Source organism: Rutidosis leptorrhynchoides, chromosome 3, assembly GCF_046630445.1.
Source record: "Rutidosis leptorrhynchoides isolate AG116_Rl617_1_P2 chromosome 3, CSIRO_AGI_Rlap_v1, whole genome shotgun sequence".
Lineage (NCBI taxonomy): Eukaryota > Viridiplantae > Streptophyta > Magnoliopsida > Asterales > Asteraceae > Rutidosis > Rutidosis leptorrhynchoides.
Window position 1 is genome coordinate 52,134,116 of NC_092335.1, and position 21,453 is coordinate 52,155,568.

At 34.8% G+C, this 21,453-nt stretch overlaps 2 protein-coding genes and 1 long non-coding RNA gene across 4 annotated transcripts; all 3 read right to left on the reverse strand.

Moving 5' to 3' along the window:
- Positions 1-4,940: 4,940 nt before the first annotated feature.
- LOC139899979 (organelle RRM domain-containing protein 2, mitochondrial-like) lies at positions 4,941-6,589 on the reverse strand. The gene is made up of 4 exons (XM_071882800.1): positions 6,472-6,589; positions 5,773-5,841; positions 5,444-5,629; positions 4,941-4,993 (listed from the first exon to the last, which is right to left on the reverse strand). Exons 1-4 carry the CDS (start codon positions 6,587-6,589, stop codon positions 4,941-4,943), a joined length of 426 nt encoding a protein of 141 aa, XP_071738901.1.
- Positions 6,590-7,866: 1,277 nt separating this feature from the next.
- LOC139899574 (uncharacterized) lies at positions 7,867-8,613 on the reverse strand. The gene is made up of 3 exons (XR_011777589.1): positions 8,548-8,613; positions 8,095-8,191; positions 7,867-7,920 (listed from the first exon to the last, which is right to left on the reverse strand). It is a non-coding gene; the product is annotated as an uncharacterized lncRNA (long non-coding RNA).
- A 1,503-nt stretch (positions 8,614-10,116) lies between these two features.
- On the reverse strand, positions 10,117-13,985 carry LOC139899631 (uncharacterized). 2 transcript variants are annotated; one of them, XM_071882484.1, is made up of 9 exons: positions 13,662-13,985; positions 12,805-13,015; positions 12,602-12,692; positions 12,369-12,514; positions 12,013-12,256; positions 11,814-11,918; positions 11,556-11,738; positions 11,186-11,390; positions 10,117-11,112 (listed from the first exon to the last, which is right to left on the reverse strand). In XM_071882484.1, the coding sequence occupies exons 1-9, from the start codon at positions 13,894-13,896 to the stop codon at positions 10,625-10,627; spliced, it is 1,908 nt and encodes a 635-aa protein (XP_071738585.1). In that variant the 5' UTR covers positions 13,897-13,985; the 3' UTR covers positions 10,117-10,624. The 2 variants fall into 2 exon arrangements, with proteins under 2 accessions (XP_071738585.1, XP_071738584.1); XM_071882483.1 differs by having other exon boundaries at positions 10,120-11,112; positions 12,013-12,262; positions 13,662-13,983.
- Positions 13,986-21,453: the final 7,468 nt, after the last annotated feature.

The window sequence follows — 21,453 nt, forward strand, 5'->3', positions numbered from 1 at the left end:
GTCCTGTTAATCAAATAGCAAGCAATTAAAATACAATCACTTCACATATTTAAAGGTAACCCCCTTGAAACATTAGAGCTCTTGCTACATTAAGCAAGTGTCTATGTTTTCTTTCTACAATACAAGTTTGTTGAGGAGTATATGCACAAGAAGTTTGATGCACAACACCTTTTGTTTTTAAAAAATTATTCATTCTGTTATTCACAAATTCAGTTCCATTATCACTTCTTAAAACTTTGACATTTTTATTAAACTGATTTTTAATTAAATTGATTACAGCTAAAACATTATCAAAAGTTTCTTCTTTAGTTTTCAACAGAAAAATCCATACAGCCCTTGAAAAATCATCAACAACAGTTAAAAAATATTTATATCCTTCTTTACTTTGAATTTTGAAAGGACCCCAAAGATCTAAATGCAACAAATCACCTAACTCTTGTGACGTATGATCACTAAGAGGAAAGGGTTCCCTGGTTTGTTTTGCCTTATGGCAAATATCACAGGGACAATTTTCTTTAAAATCTTTTAAATTCAGTTTTTGTTTTAAAACCTTTAAGACTTGATCAGATGGATGACCAAGTCTTGCATGCCAAAGTTGAGCAGTAACATAATGAACACATACATTGCAAGGCATACCCAAATTGTTCAAATTTTTCTTATCAAACATGTAAAGACCTCCAGAATGACTACCAGTCCCTACAGTTGTCATTGTTCTCAAGTCCTGAATAAAACATTTATGTTCATCAAAGCTAATAGTCAAACTACTATCTTTAGATAGCTTAAAAACAGATAATAAACTAACACAATATTCTGGTATAACCAGAACATCATGAAGTATGATATTATTTGATAATTTTAAATTTCCCACTTTAATGACTTTAGCTTGAGTTCCATTTGGATGACCAAAACCAAATCAATTAATCCAGTTTCAGAAACAGTCATGTGTTGATTTGCTCCAGAATCAATTATCCAACGTTGGCTTTTATTTTTCATTTTATCATTAATGTGACTATTGAAGAATCTTTTAAAATTAGTATTAAAGAACACATTATGATTTACAAATGTACCTGCCATGTTGGCACTAGCATCAACAGAAGTTGCATTGTCATTAATCAAACTTAGAAGCTTCATCAATTGATCCTGTGTAAGACTTGTAGGAGCAGAATTCACACTTACAGAATCATCTTTATTAGAAACACTATTATTTGCATAAGATTTATTTCCAAAATTCTCATTATGTTGATTTCCACTAACCCTTCTTCTGAAGGATGGTGGATAACCAATAATCTCAAAACATCTAACAATGGTATGACCCAGCTTATTGCATTTTTTACATTTTAAGGTTTGGTTTTGACTTCTGTTATAATTATTATTTTGATTTTGATAATTTCCAGAGTTATTACCAGCCTTATTAAAAGTATTATTAGATTGAGCCACAAATGCATTAGCCTAAGTTTTACCAATTTTATCAACAGAGATTCCTTTATGTGATTCTTCTCTTGAAATGATAGCATAAGCTTCTTTAACATCTAGAACGGAATCTCTTAACAAGATATTACTTCTAACAGTAGTATATTCATCACTTAAGCCCATTAAAAATTGCATTAATTTCATCATCTTTTTATGCTCTTTATGTGATGTGTCTGCTTCACAGGAGCAAGCAACAGCACCACAAGTACAATCTGGTGAGGACACCATTGCATCATATTGTTTCCACAATGTATTAAGTTTATGATAATACTCAGAAAGAATACTTTCATTCTGTTTAAGTGTATTGATGTGTTGATGCAAATTAAAGATAATTGAAGTATCAATTTTATCATATGTCTCCTTAAGTTCATTCCAAACATCTGTAGCATTAGTTGAAAAAATTTGACCACAATACAGATCTTCAGTAACAGATCCAAGAATCCAGGATAGTACAACAGAGTTGCATCTATCCTATTGAGAGGCAAGAACCTCATCAGTTTTACTTCTTAAAACAGAACCATTAATGAATCATATTTTATTTTTAGTAGAAAGAGCCAATTTCATTGACCTACTCCAAATATTATAATGTTCTGTTCCTTTTAATTTGATTGAAGTTATTGGTGTTCCAGTTGTATCATTAGAATGAAGATAAAGTGGATCACTAAAATTCAACTTATTAATCTGTGTAGCAGAAGTACTATCACCCATTTTAACACACAAAGCAAGACAAACAAATAAGCAGCAATAAAGCAAGAAGAGTAATAAACACAAGTAATTGATTAACTAATCTGAACTGTGCTTGATCAGGTTTTCACAAGTTTCAAGAACTTGGATCAAGAGTTGGGCACAGTGATTAATTAATCAAATCAGATAATCAACAACACACAGATAATAAACAAAAAAACAATTAGAAAAGCCAAATAATATGAATAAACGCGAGACTCCCCTTTGTAGATCAAGAAGAACCAGAGAAAAGAAGAGATGATCAGTGGAAGACTTCAATTGAGAGGCAGAAACCCTAACCCTAATTTTGAGAAAATTAGGGTTCTAATATCAATCACCACTCACAACACACATGTCGTTAATCGAACCCAAAGAAACACTCTAGATCTTCAAGAAGCCTCAATCAACGGCTATAAACACCAGAACACGAACAAACCCTAGAACTTCGATCGTAACACAATCAAGAGCGTACCCGCTCTGATACCATGAAAACTTAAAACAAACGAACAATAATCTTCACTAATCAAACAGAAACACGATTACACAACAAAGAATCAATTCAGAAATCACAATCTACCAAAAATACCACAATCAACTCTATACTCACATCAAATGAGTATACAGGAATAATAACAAACACTCAATCAATAACACAAGATGTGTATTGATCTCACAAACATGAAACTGAAATCTGGAGAATATGAAGATTGATCAGAGATTGATTAATCAAAGCTGCAGTAACTCGAATGAGAATGTTAACCCTAAATAGAAGATAGGGTCTTCCTTTTATAGGCTCGACTTGTAAACTGGTATCACTTGATGGGCTTGAACATAATATGGACTCATCTTCATTAAATTGGGTTTGACTAATGAAATGAACTTTGGCCCAATCTGGAATAAATAAATCTTCAAGACTTCTTTTATTATAAGCAATAATAATTTAATCTTCAATAATAAATTAAAGCTTTCTTGAATGAAATCCAGACTGCAACACTCCAAGAATCTGCTACTCAGCAACTAAGAGCATCATCTTTCCAAAACCTGTTACAATTCTAGAAAACACCACAAATAAGAAATAATAAAAGTTATTATTCAAAATAAGTTTGATTGAAATATTATTTTGAACAGATGCAGAAGGAAGTCTTACCACCCTTGACTGCTGGTGGAATTCAGATGCAGAAGGAAGTCTTGCCACCCTTGACTGCTGGCGGAATTCAGATCCAGAAGGAAGTCTTACCACCCTTGGCTGCTACCGGAAGTCGGATCCAGAAGGATATCTTACCACCCTTGGCGGCTGCCGGAAGTTGGATCCAAAAGGAAGTCTTACCTCCCTTGGTTGGTGTAATTCGAAGTGAGTAGGAAGCCTTAACTCCCTTGGTTGTTGTGATTCAAATTGAGGAGGAAGTCTATAGTCGGTTGGCTTAGCGGGATCGACAAAGATAATCCACCTATCCAAAAACTTTGCATTCATTCCTTGGCAAGCTCTCTCAGCTTCATCTATTGATGCATATGTGACAAACGCAAACCCTTTTGATATTTGAGTGGCTCTATCCATGATGACTTTTGTTGCAAAAGTTAAGAAATGGCGGAACACGAGGTTACACAAGAGAATATGTTTGAAACCTCGGGGTTAGTTCTTTCCCTTTTTTTCTTTAACACTCATAAGTTGGATAGTGAAATTTCCGATTTTCAACTTGATGAATACATCGTTGAAGAGTCTTCTGTAGACCAGCTTGGAAAGGATTTCCACGAGCTGGTCTTCAGATCTTACGAAGTAGTGAAATGATTTCAACTTCGAGCTTCTTCTCGATGAAGTGTCTGTCTATCTTAACATGTTTTATTCTATCATGTTGGACTAGGTTCTCTAAAATTACGATAGTTGTTTTGTTGTCGCACATTATCTTACCGGCATCTTCAGGTGGAAATCCAATCTCCGTTAGATGTTTTCGGACCATAGGGCTTCACCTTTTGCTATGACTCTTCATAGGGCAACAAGTTATTGTTTATTGCACATCCATGTGACTAAGTTTCCGGCGACTAGATTGAAGAATCTAGATGTAAATCTTACATCTCGTTTTTATCCTGCTCAGCTTTCATCTGTAGATATTTGGGTTTTTAGGTGGCCGTTGTTCATGAAAATTACTCCATGTCCGATTGTCTTCTTTAGAAATCTGATGATCTTCATGCAACTTTCATATGATGATCTTGTGGCTGGTGGATGAACTGATTGACGACTCGCAAGACATGTGCAATGTTTAGACATGAGCTAAGTAGACGATTTCTCACAACTGATCTACCATTCTTGTTTCACCATGTAGGTCTAGAAATATTTATTTTTCCATACAAAAATTTACGTTGAGATCGTAAAACATCAATCCCAAGAAGTATTTGAGTCTACCTAGGGTCCTTTCATTTCAAATTCTTTGAAAAGATTAATTTTTAAGTTTGAAATATCTTCACTATCATCTTAATCATTTCTTGTAATTCTCGAATCATCAACATGCATAAGCAACTTATAAGTTTATTTCTTTATTTGAGAAACGGGGTATGATCCAGAATTACTTTATTTAAAACCAAAGTAATAAAAATTTGTTAAACTACACTCCATTTCTTGTAGATATAAATATGCTTCAAAGTGTCACAAAATCCTACCACCAATTTAAAATGGAGTGCTATGTGCATATCATCACCCATACACGAATCATAAAATAATGTCTCATAGACTCCGACCCCAAAATGTGGCCTTCCTAATTGCCACACCAACCGATAGTCTTGTTTTTCCTGAAGCTGAATTCAGCCGACTGTTGTGATTTGGATTAAGAAAAAAGTCTTACCTTCCTTGGCTGCTGCTGGAATTTGGATTTTGAAGGACGTCTTACCTTCCTTGGCTGTTGCTGCTGATGGAATTCGAATCCAGAAGGAAACCTTATCTCCCTTGGTTGCTGTTGGATTTCGAATCCGGAAGGAAACCTTATCTCCCTTGGCTTCTGCTGGATTTCAAATCCAGAAGGAAACCTTACCTCCCGTGGCTGCTGCTGGATTTCGAATCCAGAAGGAAACCTTACCTCCCTTGGCTTCTGCTGGATTTCGAATCCAGAAGGAAACCTTACCTCCCTTGGCTTCTGCTGGATTTCGAATCCAGAAGGAAACCTTAACTCCCTTGGCTGATGTAACTCGGATCTAGAAGAAAATCTTACATCCCTTGGCTGGTGTAATTCGGAGTGAGAATGAAGTCTTAACTCCCTTGGCTGCTGCGATTCTAATTCAGGAGGAAGTCTATAGTCCGTTGGCTTTGCGTGATTGACAAAGATAATCCATCCATCTAAATACTTTGCATTCATTCCTTGGCGAGCCCTCTCAGCTTCAGCTATTGATGCATATGTGACAAACGCAATCCCTTTTGATCTTCGAGTGCCTTCATCCCTAATGACTTTTGCTGCAAAGTTAAAAAAATGGTGGACCACTATGTTACACAAGCGAACATGATATGAAGAGGAGGAAGGGGGGGGGGGGGGGGGGGGGGGGGGGGTGGTTGAGGGGGTGGTCTAAAACTACATAAAGTAAACATGTTTTCTTTACCTTCAACAAGCTGGCCAAAAGGAGCAAATGCTTCTTTAAGTTTCTCATCTGATGTATATTTGTTTAGGCCTGCCAGTATACTAATAAAATACTATCATCAGCAAAATCTCGCAAGCAATGTAACAATCCAATGACAATGCTGGACCTAAACCATACAGGTAAACAAATACCGTATGTGTTAATTAGTTTATAAACGGAAGTTTAAGTATCCGTTCATCAACCTCACTTGTGACACACTGAATATATCCATTTTCCACTACAACCTACATTCTAGTTCTAGAAAAGGATTCGCATCCATCAATTTGTGGCATTTATTATGCACAAAGCATCAACCTTATTTTGTATTCAATCTCCAATTATCTCTTTTATTTAGTTGTTATGTTTAACAATAGCATATCATAGAACATCGAATATACTGCAAACACGTAAATCGACTGCAATCTGCACTTGAACAAAAATTAAATTATCAACCTATTTCACACACTTTTGCAACCTATTTCTGCTAGTATAATATTCACACTATAAGTCATCATCAAACTCAAACAGATAAAGATGGTGTTTTCTTATAATATAAAGATATAGCGCATATTAAAATCTATAAGTATAGCACATATACCAATCATAATGTCAAAAATTACAGAAATTGAAACAAAAACTGTAAAAAAAAAAAAAAAATCATAAAAGGATGCGTAAAAGTACCGTTGATAAAGAGCTTTGGGGCAGTTAGGGTTGAGTTAAATCGAACTGATGTCATTTGAGACTTCATAACCAACGATGATCCGTTAAGAACACGACGAAAAGCCGATGAAAACGCCATTTTATAAAAGTGAATCAAAAGCAGGGTTGAGAATAGAGAGATTAGGGTTTTACCTCCGATAAACCCTTTTTTGCAGGCTCTTAAACATCCTGGTCCTATAAAGTTTATTTTTCTTTATTTTCTTTATAATTAATTGAAGTTAGATATAGAGTGTATTTAAAGTTGTTCAATATTTTGTATATATAGTTATACTAGTGAAGGGACCTGTGATTTCATGGGTTTGTTTAGAAAGAATATACACATGATCGCTTTATAAGAGTTTAAAAACGACCACCATCTCTATATCATCAACGTTGTCACAAAACAAATTTACAGTGAAATTCTAACTTTACAATAATATAGTAGTATCAAATTTACTAACTATTAGATGTCATTATTGCAATAAGCATATTATATTATATTATATATAAGCAATAAACAAAAAGCAAAAAAAAATACTAATACCAAAATAAAATTTAAAAAAAAAACAGAATTAACCATAATCCAAAATATATCATCCATATGTATTAAGATCTTTCAATCGTATGGAGTCATGTTATCTGCATAAAACAACTCACGTGTTAGCTTCTTGTAAGCATTTCTTATTAATAAAAGGTTCTAATTTGGTTTTTGATAAACTATTAAATAAACATGTGGTTGCTCAACAGGACGATCTTGGAAGAAGACTACTAACTACACATATAACTTCAAAATAGATTTTTATAATTACAATTTATACACACAACAATCAGAACATAAACATTAGATGGGTCAACATTAACATACAAACTCATATCACTAAAATTTGAACTTATATCAAGGTTTTCAAACTTTTGCATATCATCAATCATGGAGTACAATTCTCAGACTTGACCCATTCACTTGAAACAGATCCATAATCACAAAATATTGCATATCAGATATTGAAATAAAGATGTGTATCAAAAAGGACATGTATAACTCAAAAAAAAAATAAAAATAAAAAATAACTCAACTAAAGATCAATACTATAACACAAACATAATCCACATAAACATTATAACTAAAACTTCATAGTGGTTTATGTCAAACATGTACCTTTTTTACATAAATTGTAAATTCAATTTTTTTTTTAAAAAAATGGGTTTGAAACCATCTGATGTCACTCCTAACATTTTTAAAATGCGATTATCATTAACTTCAAACAATTTGAAATGATTTTTATGTCACATACCATTGTTGAACTGCTTTTAAAAGCAGTGTATCATCACATTATACAGAAACTTAGTCTATGATAAACTAAAGTATAAGTTACTTACCCCAAAGCTTCTTTCTAATGGAGTATCCAAAGAGTCACTAATTTGCATCCTATACTGAAACAAAAAAAAAAAAAATTCAATTTGAACTTATATGCAACAAATTAAACAAAGTAGAAGATTATATATTAAAGTGCTTAAGCCCATCAATTTTGTAAACTGCTTATCTATAATAAACAATGATGTATAATCACCTATCTTTAAATCACTGTTTCTTTGATGTCTACTTACCACATCATCAAGATCCACATTTCAACATCTAGATTGTTACTCCGTCTTTCACAGCACCACAAGAAAGCATATCAATGTCCATCACCAATCACTAACACTAATAGAGTAATAATGCTCCTTAGTACAAAAATGACATGTTCCAAAATATGAAAAGGCTTTCATAATCAGAATAACAATAGGAATAATGATGCGTTAAATATTACCATTAACAATGACATCAACTCCTCTAAAATTGTATAGTTATTCATCCAAATATTAGTTTGACTCTGTAAAGTATGACCATTTTGACTTTATAAGGTTTTCACCTACTTTTTCATTTAAGCATTTCATCAAACACGTGGTGATCACAATAATAACTGGAAGTCTTCAACTCACTACGATCTAAGTAATCACTCCGATTTAAGCCATAGTTGTATTAGAAGCAGTAAATAATAGTAAATGAAGAGAACTTACAAAACCATGCTATGTTATCTTCTTCCATTTAATGCAGTACTTACAAAACCATCACAAGTTATCTTCTTATGCCGATTCACGATTTCACATAGCAAATAAATTTGTTCCAAATCTCAATTAAACAACCACAAAAGAGCAAATCAAAACCATAAATAGTAACTCAAGGTTCATACATATACTTATATATATCAAATGATAATGTACATATTAATTGGTAAAGATGTAACACATGTAATATACTGTTAGTCACAGAAAAACAAATATGAGAACGATGAAAAAGTTTGACCAGCTTGAGAGACGAACCTTCAAGAACATAATCCATTCATACTCGGATCTAAAACTTCATAAAACTGAAAAAGCATGAAGAAATCCTTTTATTGTCAATGTAAAAGATGGAATTAAAACCCTAACACCAAAAATCAAGTTGTAATCGAAAAAAATAGTTAGAAGATTCCTAACCTGTAAATGAAGCTGTTGATGAAGTCAGGATGAGCAAAAAAAAAAATCGGAGATGATGAAGAAGTTTCAGGTAGTAGATCTATTTTCAATTCAATTTCAATATACTGAACAAAAAAAGATGAAAATGAAGACCTATTTTGAGGCGTGCCTTGATATGATTTTTGAGTTTTGAATTCTTGATTGAAGAGATGGATACAGGCGTGCCTGTAATTTTGTGTGTCTCAAGAAACCGTGCCTCTGTTTTATTTTTATTCCTCCGTATTTGTTATTTTTTTGTATTTTTTTTAATCCCTAATGTTTTAAAACACCATTAAAATAATGATTAAAAAAAACTGTTTTATGACATCACCTACCTTACCTCTCCTTTTTTCTTTTTTTTTTCTGAATTTTTTTTTTTACAAAGAAAAATGCATGTTTATGACATCATTGTTTTAGACAAATATTAGAATAGAATAGATAAGTTTATGATATATGATACACAGATATTCGATGATTTTAAATTGGTGTGATAATTGAGAGTTGCTCCTAACCAAGGTTGAAAAAGACGCGAGACGGGCCAAAACGATAGCGACCTCAAAACGTCTCAACGGAAAAAACGGGGCCAAGACGGGGTCGAAACGGATGCCGACTAATGTTGACTTTATATATATAAATATATTTACACATATTTTAGAGCTAAAAAACCTTCGTTGACAAGTTTGTACCTATAATTGCTACTAGCGTTAATATAATACAAAATGAAATACTAAATTAAGTCAATTTTGATTGATTTGACCGACTAATGACCAATTTTAACAGAATTTCTGACTTTTGACCGGCGTTGACCCAAGTTTTCCTGCATTTGACCCGACTTTTGACCGTTGACCGGCTTATAAGAAAACGGGACGGGGTCAAAACGGTTTAGTCACCAAAACGCCGCAACGGGCGTCGCAACGGACGCAACGGACGCCGTTTACAACAGTGCTCCTAACTGATATGATAAAAGAGTGACAAGCAAAATAGATATACTTTGTGAACAATAAAAAAAGTTATAATTGAAGGATTCGTCCCAAATTTTTTTTTTTTTTTTAAAGCAAAGAAGTTATATTATTGATGAAATAAGATACAAGGAATTGGCTACAACCTGTACAATTTTGATAGCCTAAGCAGGTTAGAAGCTCAACCTTAAGACAGATATAAGCACATTTACAGATTGGTATATACAATGCCTAGAACTCGATAAAAACATACGAAACTAGCATTACGACTCTAAATAATATGACGGGTCCGTAAGCCATGGATCCATCCCAATTGTCCCTTTCAAAAATCATTTATTTAGGGTTAGGAGTTCGACATTTTAGTTAATTTCATCTATTTTGTCTTCTACGTATATTTATAGTTTTCGAAAACGATAGGTGAAATAGGTGAAGTTGCTTTGGGCAACACTCGAGTTACATAGTAACACGTTTGGTCCCTTTTTGCCTACATCATATGTAAAGTTGCGCATTCTTACCTACACGCACATATTTTTTCGTAATTTTTTAAATTTAGAATTATATAAACATGGTATAATTATATTTATTGAAAATTGCAAGTTGATAACCTCATTAACACGACCGGTTTGGTATCAATTCTATTTTCACAACTTATTTGTAGGCTTAGTAGTGAGTCCAAACCCGAACGGGTACAATGGATCATAATGTGGGTCCCCAACGTTCATTGGCAGTTGATCAACTGTTTTGAACCATGTCCGTGCAAGCTTGCCCGTAAAACCATAATCACCAAACAAAGCATCCGTAACACCTTGACCCTCAGTTCCTGGAAGCCAAGCAGCCACAAGGGCGTCCATAGTTTCCACATACGGTTGCACCACCACAGGCCGACCAGTGATCAAAACCACAACACATTTCACCGAACCACATACACTCTTAATGGTGCTTGGTCCAGGTTCAGCGATGGTTAAATTCGAGCTATCGCCAAGAAACTCTGCATAAGGGTGCTCTCCCACTAGTACTATCGCATAGTCGAACTTGTTAGACTTAACGAACTCAGCATTCGGGTTCTCATTGTAGACAACTTGAGCTCTTGGATCGACAGCTTTTTTCACTGCAGACAATATTGTGGTTCCTACAAAATGAAACTTTAGTTCATGATTTATTTATAAATAAAAGATTACAGTTTAGGGAATAAAAGTGTTTACCGGCTGTTAAATCATTTCCTGAAAGCCCTTGCCACTCGATTGTCCACCCACCGCATTGATAACCGAGATTATCAGCATGTGACCCTGCAACTAGTATCTTTGTCGCCTTTTTAGGAAGTGGTAACAATGGTTTATGTACGGATTTGCCGTTTTTAAGTAACACAAGTGTTTTCCTCACAGCTTCCCTAGCCAGATTCCGGTGCTCCTATTTTCACTCAAGTTCATTAAGTGTGGAAAAAGGATGTTTTGGGTCGATTTAACCCGACCCATATGCACCATATAATTAGCATCTTTTTTGAACAATTAATCAGCCCGTTTATTTGTAACCTGCTAACTTATATAGTTATGTCAGAAATGTTGGTTGTTGTACCTGACTTCCGAGGTGCTTAACCATGCTGTAATCAGACAATGGATTTTCAAATAGACCCATGGTGAACTTGACGCGTAGAATCCGCTTGACTGCATCATCTACACGGCTCATGGGTACAAACCTGTTCTTAACTAGGTAAGTTAAACCATCAATGAACTCTGTGTAGTTGAATCCTACCATGAACTGCGTACGGTCAATATATTATATTAACAGTCTTCAAAAGTGTAAGTTATAGAACATTACAAGAAAACAACAGACCATGTCTATGCCAGCATTCACCGAAGCTAAAATCGAGTAAGTATAGTTAGCATGTATAGGAGTAGTGATCTTATCAATCCCTTGAAAATCTGATATAACGAACCCCTGAAGTCAATATTAAAAAAATAATAAATAAAATTAGATGCACACGTGTTGAGAATCGCTAAATGCAACTTGACTTGAGGAGCGAATTTTGTACTCTGAATTTGAGTGTGTTCTTGAGGTAATCAGTGACTAGGTAACGGTTGGTGTGCATTTTAACCCCGTTCCAACTAGAATACGAGGTCATGATAGTAGACACACCCTTGATGATCGAATCATAATATGCTGGCATGTGTATGCTGAACAATTCTTTGGCATCTACGATTGTGTTGCCCTCATCTTTGCCCCCCTGGGTCCCCCCGTCACCCAAATAGTGCTTGGCGCATGCTGCTATCTTTCTTCTGTTACTACATGAAATCAATGTACATATTGTGACCAAATATATATATAGAAAAATTTATACCATAATGTACATACAATAATTATTTTATAGCGAGAACGTATGAAGCTTACTTTCCGTTGACATAAGGAACACCCTTTCGTGAACCAACAGGGATATCGCCTTGTAAACCTGGTATAATCTCCGTCATTAACTTAACGATCTTGGGATCTTCGCTATAACTCTCATAACAACGACCCCATCTCGGATCCCTACATACCTGTTGAGTAAGAATTATAATTATTCCAAAAGTTCGCACCTTTTCGCTACTAACAGTATAGTTATGCATCACTTTCAATATGCTTACTGCAATACAAGGTGCAAAAGCATATGGTATGCCAGTTGCTCTAACTTCAAGTGCAGTGGCAGCACCAATCTTCTTAAGCAGAACAGGATCCCTGTTTCATTTTGTCACACAAAGCCAGTTAAACAATGCATTGGACCATGATAATCAATAGATATAACATTGTACATCATGCATGAAAATTTGCAAGTTCTTTAAGTACTTGCCTGGTAACTCCAAGACCAACATTATGAGGAAAGATAGTAGCTTTGTAAACATTATTATGGCCATGGACAGCATCAATCCCATAAATTATAGGTATACCTAATCGGGTTGATAACGACCCGTTTTGAAAATCGTTTACCATGTCAATCCATCTTTCAGGGGATGCTTTTTTGGCTGGAAGACTAATTGGTAATGGTACAGTCAATATACTACCTGAAAATATCACACAAGTTCAAGCACACACAAAAAAATAAACATAAGAAAATAATAGTATGATGGATTTTTCTAAATGCAACCCTTAAGGTTTACATGCATAAAAGTTGTTTGTTGTATATAAAGCTTAATATATATAGTATTAATTTTGAAGGATGCGTACAATACTTTTATAGAATTTTTTTTTGAAATAGTAATAATTGAAGCACCATTTACAGAACTAGAAAAATTAAAATGGGTTTTACAAATCTAGTAAAACCGGTGTTTGAAACACCGGGTTGCAACTTTTCACCCCAAACCGGTGTTTCAAACGCCGGTTTGTGTACTTTTTGTCATTTGGTCAAACATCCAACGACACGGGTGGATACATGTGGCATAAAAGCATATGATCGTGGGACAATCCGGAAAAAGTGTACCCAAACCGGCGTTTGAAACACCGGTTTGGGGTGAAAAGTTGCAACCCGGTGTTTCAAACACCGGTTTTACTAGATTTGTAAAACCCATTTTAAATTTTCTAGTTCCGTAAACATGTCAAAAATTATTACTAGTTAAAAAAAAATTCACTTTTATGCGTGTTAAAGACGACTTTAAGGACTGTATTTAGAAAAATCCTGTTAGAACTACAGAATTTGAAAGAAACTCGTACCAATCAAGTATTTCTTCACGACCTCATTGGATGCAACGGATTTATCAATCTGGGTCATTTGGCCAATCTTTTCCTCTAATGTCATCCTTTTCATCAAGTCTTTGATCCGAACACCTATCGGTTGTTTAGGATCTTTGTACTTAAAGTAATGCGCTTTAGTCATCGGAACCGATAAACACAACACCATAATCAAGAAAACTGTAAGTCTCCCCGTGTTCTTGACCTCCGTTGCCATTGGAAAATAATCTTCCTAAGTGAACTACTATAGTAGTTTAAAGAACTAATAATCTAGTGAATGATTCAAGATACTAAAATATAAATAAGATGTGAACTTTGTCAAAAGTCGCTAATATTTATCAAAATATTTGACAATGTTTGTAGATAACAATTGGTATTCTAGCTAGAGTACAAAGTAGTCTTCAATAATAGACAAATAAAAATAAATGAAAGAGCAAATTGATGATAGATATTTTATCCAAAAAAATCAAAAATGGAAAATACAGGTATGACATTTATCAAGTTGTACACATGCAATAATAGAAAAAGACTCTTCTTATAATTTACAATTACAATTACAATTACAATTACAATTAATTATTGTTTTTAGAGTGGTTAATTATTTAATTATACAACACTATGAGTTATGTGTAAAAAGTTCTTAAAAATAACTGGAGTACTAATATTAACCCAACACTGAGAGATGTTGCAATTCCACTTGGAGTTATGCATCTTGTTGTAAATTTAGTGTAATTTTGGGTTTTAATCTACACTTGTAAATGGGTTTGGAGGTACGGAGTGTACACCCATCAAGTGATAGATTACCCGAACCCAAAAGTGGTTTTCCATTATTTACTATCATGACTTGGTCTACCTGAAATTTGACTAAGTGTTTTCAGTACTAAGTTTTCTTAGTAAGCTGAAATTTGGCTAAGTGTTTTGTGCTGGTTGTTCTGCATTGCTGGTCCTTGTGCTGGTTGTTCTGCATTGCTGGTCCCTGTGCTGGTTGTTCTGCGCAGCTGGTACCTGTGCTGGTTGTTCTGCGCAGCTGGTCCCTGTGCTGGTTGTTCTGCGCAGCTGGTCCTGTTTGCTGGTTCCTCTGCGCTGCTGGTCCTGTATGCTGACTTTTGCGCTGCTGGTCCTGTATGCTGACTTTTGCACTGCTGGTCCTGTTTGCTGATTTTTGCGCTGCTGGTCCTTTTGCAGTGCTGGTTCTTAAGAGACAGCAGTAAGAAAACACTTAACACAATTTTGAGTGATTACGGAAGAATTATTCTTGCACCCACTTTTGCTTTAGTGGTTGAAGGAATAATACTTGTTTATTATAAAGTGATCACTCATGCTTTGATAGTTGTAAAATATAATATTTGTTTATTGTAAAAGTAACAACTTTTACTTTAATGATGGAAGTGATAATATTTGTTTATAGAAATATTCTTCCTGTAACCACTTTTGAATATTATAGAAGATACTTTTATTAATCAATCGGCCAATTGATTTTAATAAAAGACTCTTTCATGATTAAGGGTGTATATAAATATATTAACCAATATGCATGAGAAGATAGAGATACAAGTTACGAACAAAAAAAAATATTCTTCTGCAAAAGGAATTCTTGTTTCTGCCAAAACAAGAATTTAATCTCTGTCTTATCCCAAAGTGATATTCGTGTAACCCAGGCTATAAGGGTCGAATAATTACTTTCGGAAAGTGATACCACGATTCAGTGATTTATCCGGCTATCGATTATTTTACCCTACACGAAAGAAATTAATAAAACCTCCAACAATCGAAAGTAATTATTTGTTATAATCGATGGCGGCTACGATGAAACACATGACGGCAAATTTCTCCAAACTTGATAAGTTTGAGGGAATTGATTTTAGGAGATGGCAAAAGAAGATGCACTTCTTTCTGAGCAGCATGAGTGTGGTGTACGTACTCAGCACACCAATTCCTGAAGATCATGGTGATGATGCCACTATTGAACAAATTCGAAAAAGGTGCAAGTGGGAGAACGATGACTACATCGCTAGAGGTTTAATCCTCAATGGTATGGCTGATTCCCTTTTTGATATTTACCTAAATATTGAATCTTCTAATGAACTATGGGACTGTTTAGAAACCAAGTATATGTCTGAGGATGCTTCTAGTAAAAAGTTCCTTGTGAGTAATTTTAATAATTACAAGATGGTCGATTCTAGACCGGTCTTGGAACAATACAATGAGCTCATTCGTATACTTGGTCAATTCACACAACATAAGATGAACATGGATGAGTCTATTCAAGTCTCAAGCATAATTGATAAACTACCTCCATCTTGGAAAGAATTTAAACATTCTTTGAAACATAAGAAGGAGGAGTTAACTCTTGTTGAGTTGGGTAGTCATCTGCGTATTGAGGAATCCCTCAGGTTGCAGGATAATGACAAGCCAAAGAGCAACGAAGTTGCTGGTACGGCTGTTGTCAATATGGTGGAACATAAAAAGTTCACTAGTAATAATGACAAAAAGGGCAAACGTAAACATCAAGGTTATAACAAGGCTAATCCGAACAAGAAGTCTAAATTGACTTGTTGGAAGTGTGGTAAAACTGGACACATGAAAAAGGATTGCAAGGTTATTTTTGGTAATAATAATGCCAAAGGATCTAGCACAAGCGGTTCGGGAAATGGTTTAAACAACCACAACTCGAAAGGTCAGAATATATTTAATAATTCAAATGAGAATTATTATGTTTCATATATATCTGAGGCTTATTTTGTGCAGGATGATGATTTCGCGTGGTGGGTTGACTCGGGAGCCACCACCCATGTATGCAAGGATAGATTTTGGTTCAAGACTTACGAGTCCGTGACTGATAGATCAATTCTTCATATGGGAAATGAGTCAACAGCCTCTGTTCATGGACGTGGAAGTGTGGATTTGTGTTTTAGTTCTGGAAAAACTATTTGTTTGTTTGATGTTTTGCATGTACCACAAATAAGAAAAAATTTGGTTTCCAGTAGTGTGTTAAATTGTTGTGGTTATAAACAAGTGATTGAATCTGATAAGTTTGTTTTGTCAAAACATGGTATGTTTGTTGGTTTTGGTTATTTATGTAATAGAATGTTTAGACTTAACATTAATCACTTGAATGTTAATTTTGCTTTTATATCTACTTCTAGCATAAATAATTCTACACTTTGGCATGCTAGACTAGGACATGTACACTTTAAAAGAATGCAAGATATGTCTAAAGATGGACTAATACCGGCCTTTGACATGAACAATGAAAAGTGTAAAACGTGTATGTTAACAAAGATCACTAAGAAACCATTTCAAAATGTACATCGTGATACTGAAATTTTGGAATTAATACATAGTGATTTATGTGATTTGCATGCTACTCCTACTTTAGGGAACAAGAAATATTTTGTGACTTTTATTGATGATGCTTCTAGATTTTGCTATGTTTATTTGTTACATACTAAGGATGAAGCATTAGATAAATTTAAAATATTTAAAACTGAAGTAGAATTACAACAAAAGGCTTTGATTAAAAGACTTAGAACGGATAGGGGAGGTGAATACATTGACCAATCGTATTTCCAATCCGTTGGTATTATCCATGAGACCACAGCTCCATATACTCCACAACAAAATGGTATATCTGAAAGGAAGAATAGGGTCCTTAAGGAAATGGTTAATTCCATGTTATCCTATTCGGGTTTAAGTGAAGGATTTTGGGGGGAAGCTATGTTAACAGCTTGTTATTTGCTTAATAGAGTTCCTAACAAAAGAAACAAGATTACACCTTATGAACTTTGGAATAAAAGGAAACCTAACTTGAATTATCTTCGGGTATGGGGTTGTAGGGCGGTTGTAAGACTACCTGATCCCAAGAAGAAAATTTTAGGTGAAAGAGGTATAGATTGCATATTTGTTGGATATGTTGAACATTCCAAGGCATATAGGTTCTATGTAATAGAGCCTAATGAGTTTGTCTCAATCAATTCTGTGATTGATTCAAGGGATGCAATCTTTGATGAAAATCGATTTTCATCTATACCTAGACCAAAGGATATGATTCCAAGTAATAATGGAATCAATAAGGATTGTAATGATGAAGTCTCTGAAAAGGCTGTTGATCAGTCACTTGAGCTTCGGAAAAGCAAAAGAAAAAGGAAACCTAAATCATTTGGACCAGATTTTCAAGTATACTTAGTTGAAGGTTCTAGGGATGATGTTTCTACCCAATATTCGTATTGTTTCAATGTTGATGATGATCCTAAAACATATGATGAAGCAATGAGGTCTCAGGATGTTGCATTCTGGAAAGAGGCAATTAATGATGAGATGGATTCTATCATGGGCAATAACACTTGGGTGTTAGCTGATCTACCTCCTGGTTGCAAACCTTTGGGTTGCAAATGGATCTTCAAAAAGAAGATGAAGGTGGATGGAACTATTGAAAAATTCAAGGCAAGGTTAGTCATTCAAGGCTTTAGACAAAAGTCTGGAATTGACTATTTTGATACTTATGCTCCCGTGGCACGTATCACTACCATTAGACTGCTGATTGCTTTGGCTACGATTCACAATCTAGTTATTCACCAGATGGATGTGAAGACAGCATTCTTGAATGGTGAATTGGATGAGGAGGTTTATATGAACCAACCTCAGGGCTTTGTCATGCCAGGAAATGAAGGCAAGGTGTGCAAACTTGTAAAATCCTTATATGGTTTGAAACAAGCACCCAAGCAATGGTATCAAAAGTTTGATGAAGTGATTTTATCTAGTGGTTTTAAATTAAACCAAGCAGATAAATGTGTATATAATAAATTTGATGATTCTGGTAAAGGAGTTATAATTTGTCTATATGTTGATGACATGTTAATCTTTGGGACTGACCAAAGTCAGGTTGATTTAACAAAAGAATTTTTGTCATCAAAATTCTCCATGAAAGATATGGGGGAGGCTGACGTTATCCTTGGCATTAGGATCAAACGTGAAAGCAAAGGAATTTCGATTTGTCAATCTCATTATATTGAGAAGGTGTTGAAAAAGTTCAATTGCTTTGAATGTAATCCTGTGAGTACCCCTGTTGATCCAAGTGAGAAGCTTATGCCTAATCAAGGTGAAGCTGTATCACAACTTGAGTATTCTCAGGTGATTGGCTGTTTGATGTACGCCATGACTTGTACAAGGCCGGATATTTCTTTTGCTGTGGGAAAACTGAGTAGATATACTAGTAATCCTAGTACTCATCACTGGCAAGCAATTAGGCGGGTACTGAAGTACTTGAAGAAAACTATGGACTATAGTTTATCTTATAATGGGTTTCCTTCGGTAATAGAAGGATATTCTGATGCGAGTTGGATAACCAATATTGAAGATCATTCTTCAACGAGTGGTTGGGTGTTCTTGCTTGGGGGAGGTGCTATTTCATGGGCTTCTAAGAAGCAGACATGTATTACCAACTCAACGATGGAATCTGAGTTTATTGCTTTAGCTGCTGCTGGTAAAGAAGCAGAATGGCTTAGAAACTTGATCCATGAGATACCATTATGGCCTAAACCTATAGCACCCATGTCTATCCATTGTGATAGTGCTGCGACATTGGCAAAGGCTTATAGCCAGATGTACAATGGAAAGTCTAGACACTTAGGTGTCAGACATAGCATGATTCGTGAACTCATCATGAATGGGGTGATTTCTATAGTGTTCGTGAGGTCACAACAGAATTTAGCTGATCACTTGACGAAGGGATTGGCAAGAGACTTGGTGAACAAGTCTGCTGTGGGGATGGGTTTAAAGTCCACATAAATTTCTAATTATAAGATACCCAATTCCCTTCTGATGAAAATTAGAAGTTGAATTCAATGTGGAAGGCTTATACTTAGAAATTTGGAGTACAAAATTTTGTATCATCCCAAGGTAAGGTATGTACTCGGACCTGTTGAAGGTGAGGATGAAGTTTAGCTTCTTAATGGTTTATTTGAAAAAGTGCAATAGCAGGTGCATGACTGAAATGAACTACCTATGTGAATGTGAAGTTTTGCCGCTTCAACAAAGCTTGGACTTTTGCTTTAGATACATTCATGAATGGATATGGACACATGGCTTGTAAAGTGTCAGGATAGCTTTAGAGTATTTGAAAACTTATGTGTATGTTATTTTCAGTTATTCAAATGGGTTGAAGGGTTCAATTCTTAGAACACCCCGATTCTCGAATATTTGGAATGTGTAATGTACTAAGGTGAAAATTCAATCTTCAAGATATTTTCATTTATGCATGAGTTTTGTTTTAATTTGTTTAATTCTCATGAAACGAATTGCACTAAATTGGGGAGGATTGTTGTAAATTTAGTGTAATTTTGGGTTTTAATCTACACTTGTAAATGGGTTTGGAGGTACGGAGTGTACACCCATCAAGTGATAGATTACCCGAACCCAAAAGTGGTTTTCCATTATTTACTATCATGACTTGGTCTACCTGAAATTTGACTAAGTGTTTTCAGTACTAAGTTTTCTTAGTAAGCTGAAATTTGGCTAAGTGTTTTGTGCTGGTTGTTCTGCATTGCTGGTCCTTGTGCTGGTTGTTCTGCATTGCTGGTCCTTGTGCTGGTTGTTCTGCGCAGCTGGTACCTGTGCTGGTTGTTCTGCGCAGCTGGTCCCTGTGCTGGTTGTTCTGCGCAGCTGGTCCCTGTGCTGGTTGTTCTGCGCAGCTGGTCCTGTTTGCTGGTTCCTCTGCGCTGCTGGTCCTGTATGCTGACTTTTGCGCTGCTGGTCCTGTATGCTGACTTTTGCGCTGCTGGTCCTGTTTGCTGATTTTTGCGCTGCTGGTCCTTTTGCAGTGCTGGTTCTTAAGAGACAGCAGTAAGAAAACACTTAACACAATTTTGAGTGATTACGGAAGAATTATTCTTGCACCCACTTTTGCTTTAGTGGTTGAAGGAATAATACTTGTTTATTATAAAGTGATCACTCATGCTTTGATAGTTGTAAAATATAATATTTGTTTATTGTAAAAGTAACAACTTTTACTTTAATGATGGAAGTGATAATATTTGTTTATAGAAATATTCTTCCTGTAACCACTTTTGAATATTATAGAAGATACTTTTATTAATCAATCGGCCAATTGATTTTAATAAAAGACTCTTTCATGATTAAGGGTGTATATAAATATATTAACCAATATGCATGAGAAGATAGAGATACAAGTTACGAACAAAAAAAAATATTCTTCTGCAAAAGGAATTCTTGTTTCTGCCAAAACAAGAATTTAATCTCTGTCTTATCCCAAAGTGATATTCGTGTAACCCAGGCTATAAGGGTCGAATAATTACTTTCGGAAAGTGATACCACGATTCAGTGATTTATCCGGCTATCGATTATTTTACCCTACACGAAAGAAATTAATAAAACCTCCAACACATCTTACACCTGTACTTGTATATATATGATCCATACAGGTGTAAGTCTTATTTATATATATACGCTTTATATTTTACATGCATTGTATGTCTTGTGATTTATGTATATGCAGGAAATTTTAGTTGTTGTCTACATACATGTGTAAGCTAGAACTACAACTTGGTACCAATCATTATCATTTTAAGTACCAATACCATTACCATTACCATAATAAAAGATAAAGGATTTGATAACTAATTAATTACCTAATCATCCTTTATAATGATAATGAAGATTTTCAATGATCAATGTAACTTATTATCAATGAAAAAAAGAACACTTCTATTTTTTGAACAACTTTTTTTTAACTACTCAATCAGATACTATCTACTGG

Excerpts from the sequence above, each read along its gene's own strand:
- LOC139899979 (XM_071882800.1), bottom strand. The coding sequence starts at position 6,589 with ATGGCGTTTTCATCGGCTTTTCGTCGTGTTCTTAACGGATCATCGTTG. Across the intron at positions 5,842-6,471 it reads CCCAAAGCTCTTTATCAACG|GCCTAAACAAATATACATCA; the intron begins GTACTTTTACGC and ends GTATACTGGCAG. Across the intron at positions 4,994-5,443 it reads TCCTGAATTAGAATCGCAGC|CGGCTGAATTCAGCTTCAGG; the intron begins AGCCAAGGGAGT and ends AATCACAACAGT.
- LOC139899631 (XM_071882483.1), bottom strand. The coding sequence starts at position 13,896 with ATGGCAACGGAGGTCAAGAACACGGGGAGACTTACAGTTTTCTTGATT. Across the intron at positions 13,016-13,661 it reads CGTGAAGAAATACTTGATTG|GTAGTATATTGACTGTACCA; the intron begins GTACGAGTTTCT and ends TGATATTTTCAG. Across the intron at positions 11,739-11,813 it reads TGAATGCTGGCATAGACATG|TTCATGGTAGGATTCAACTA; the intron begins GTCTGTTGTTTT and ends GACCGTACGCAG.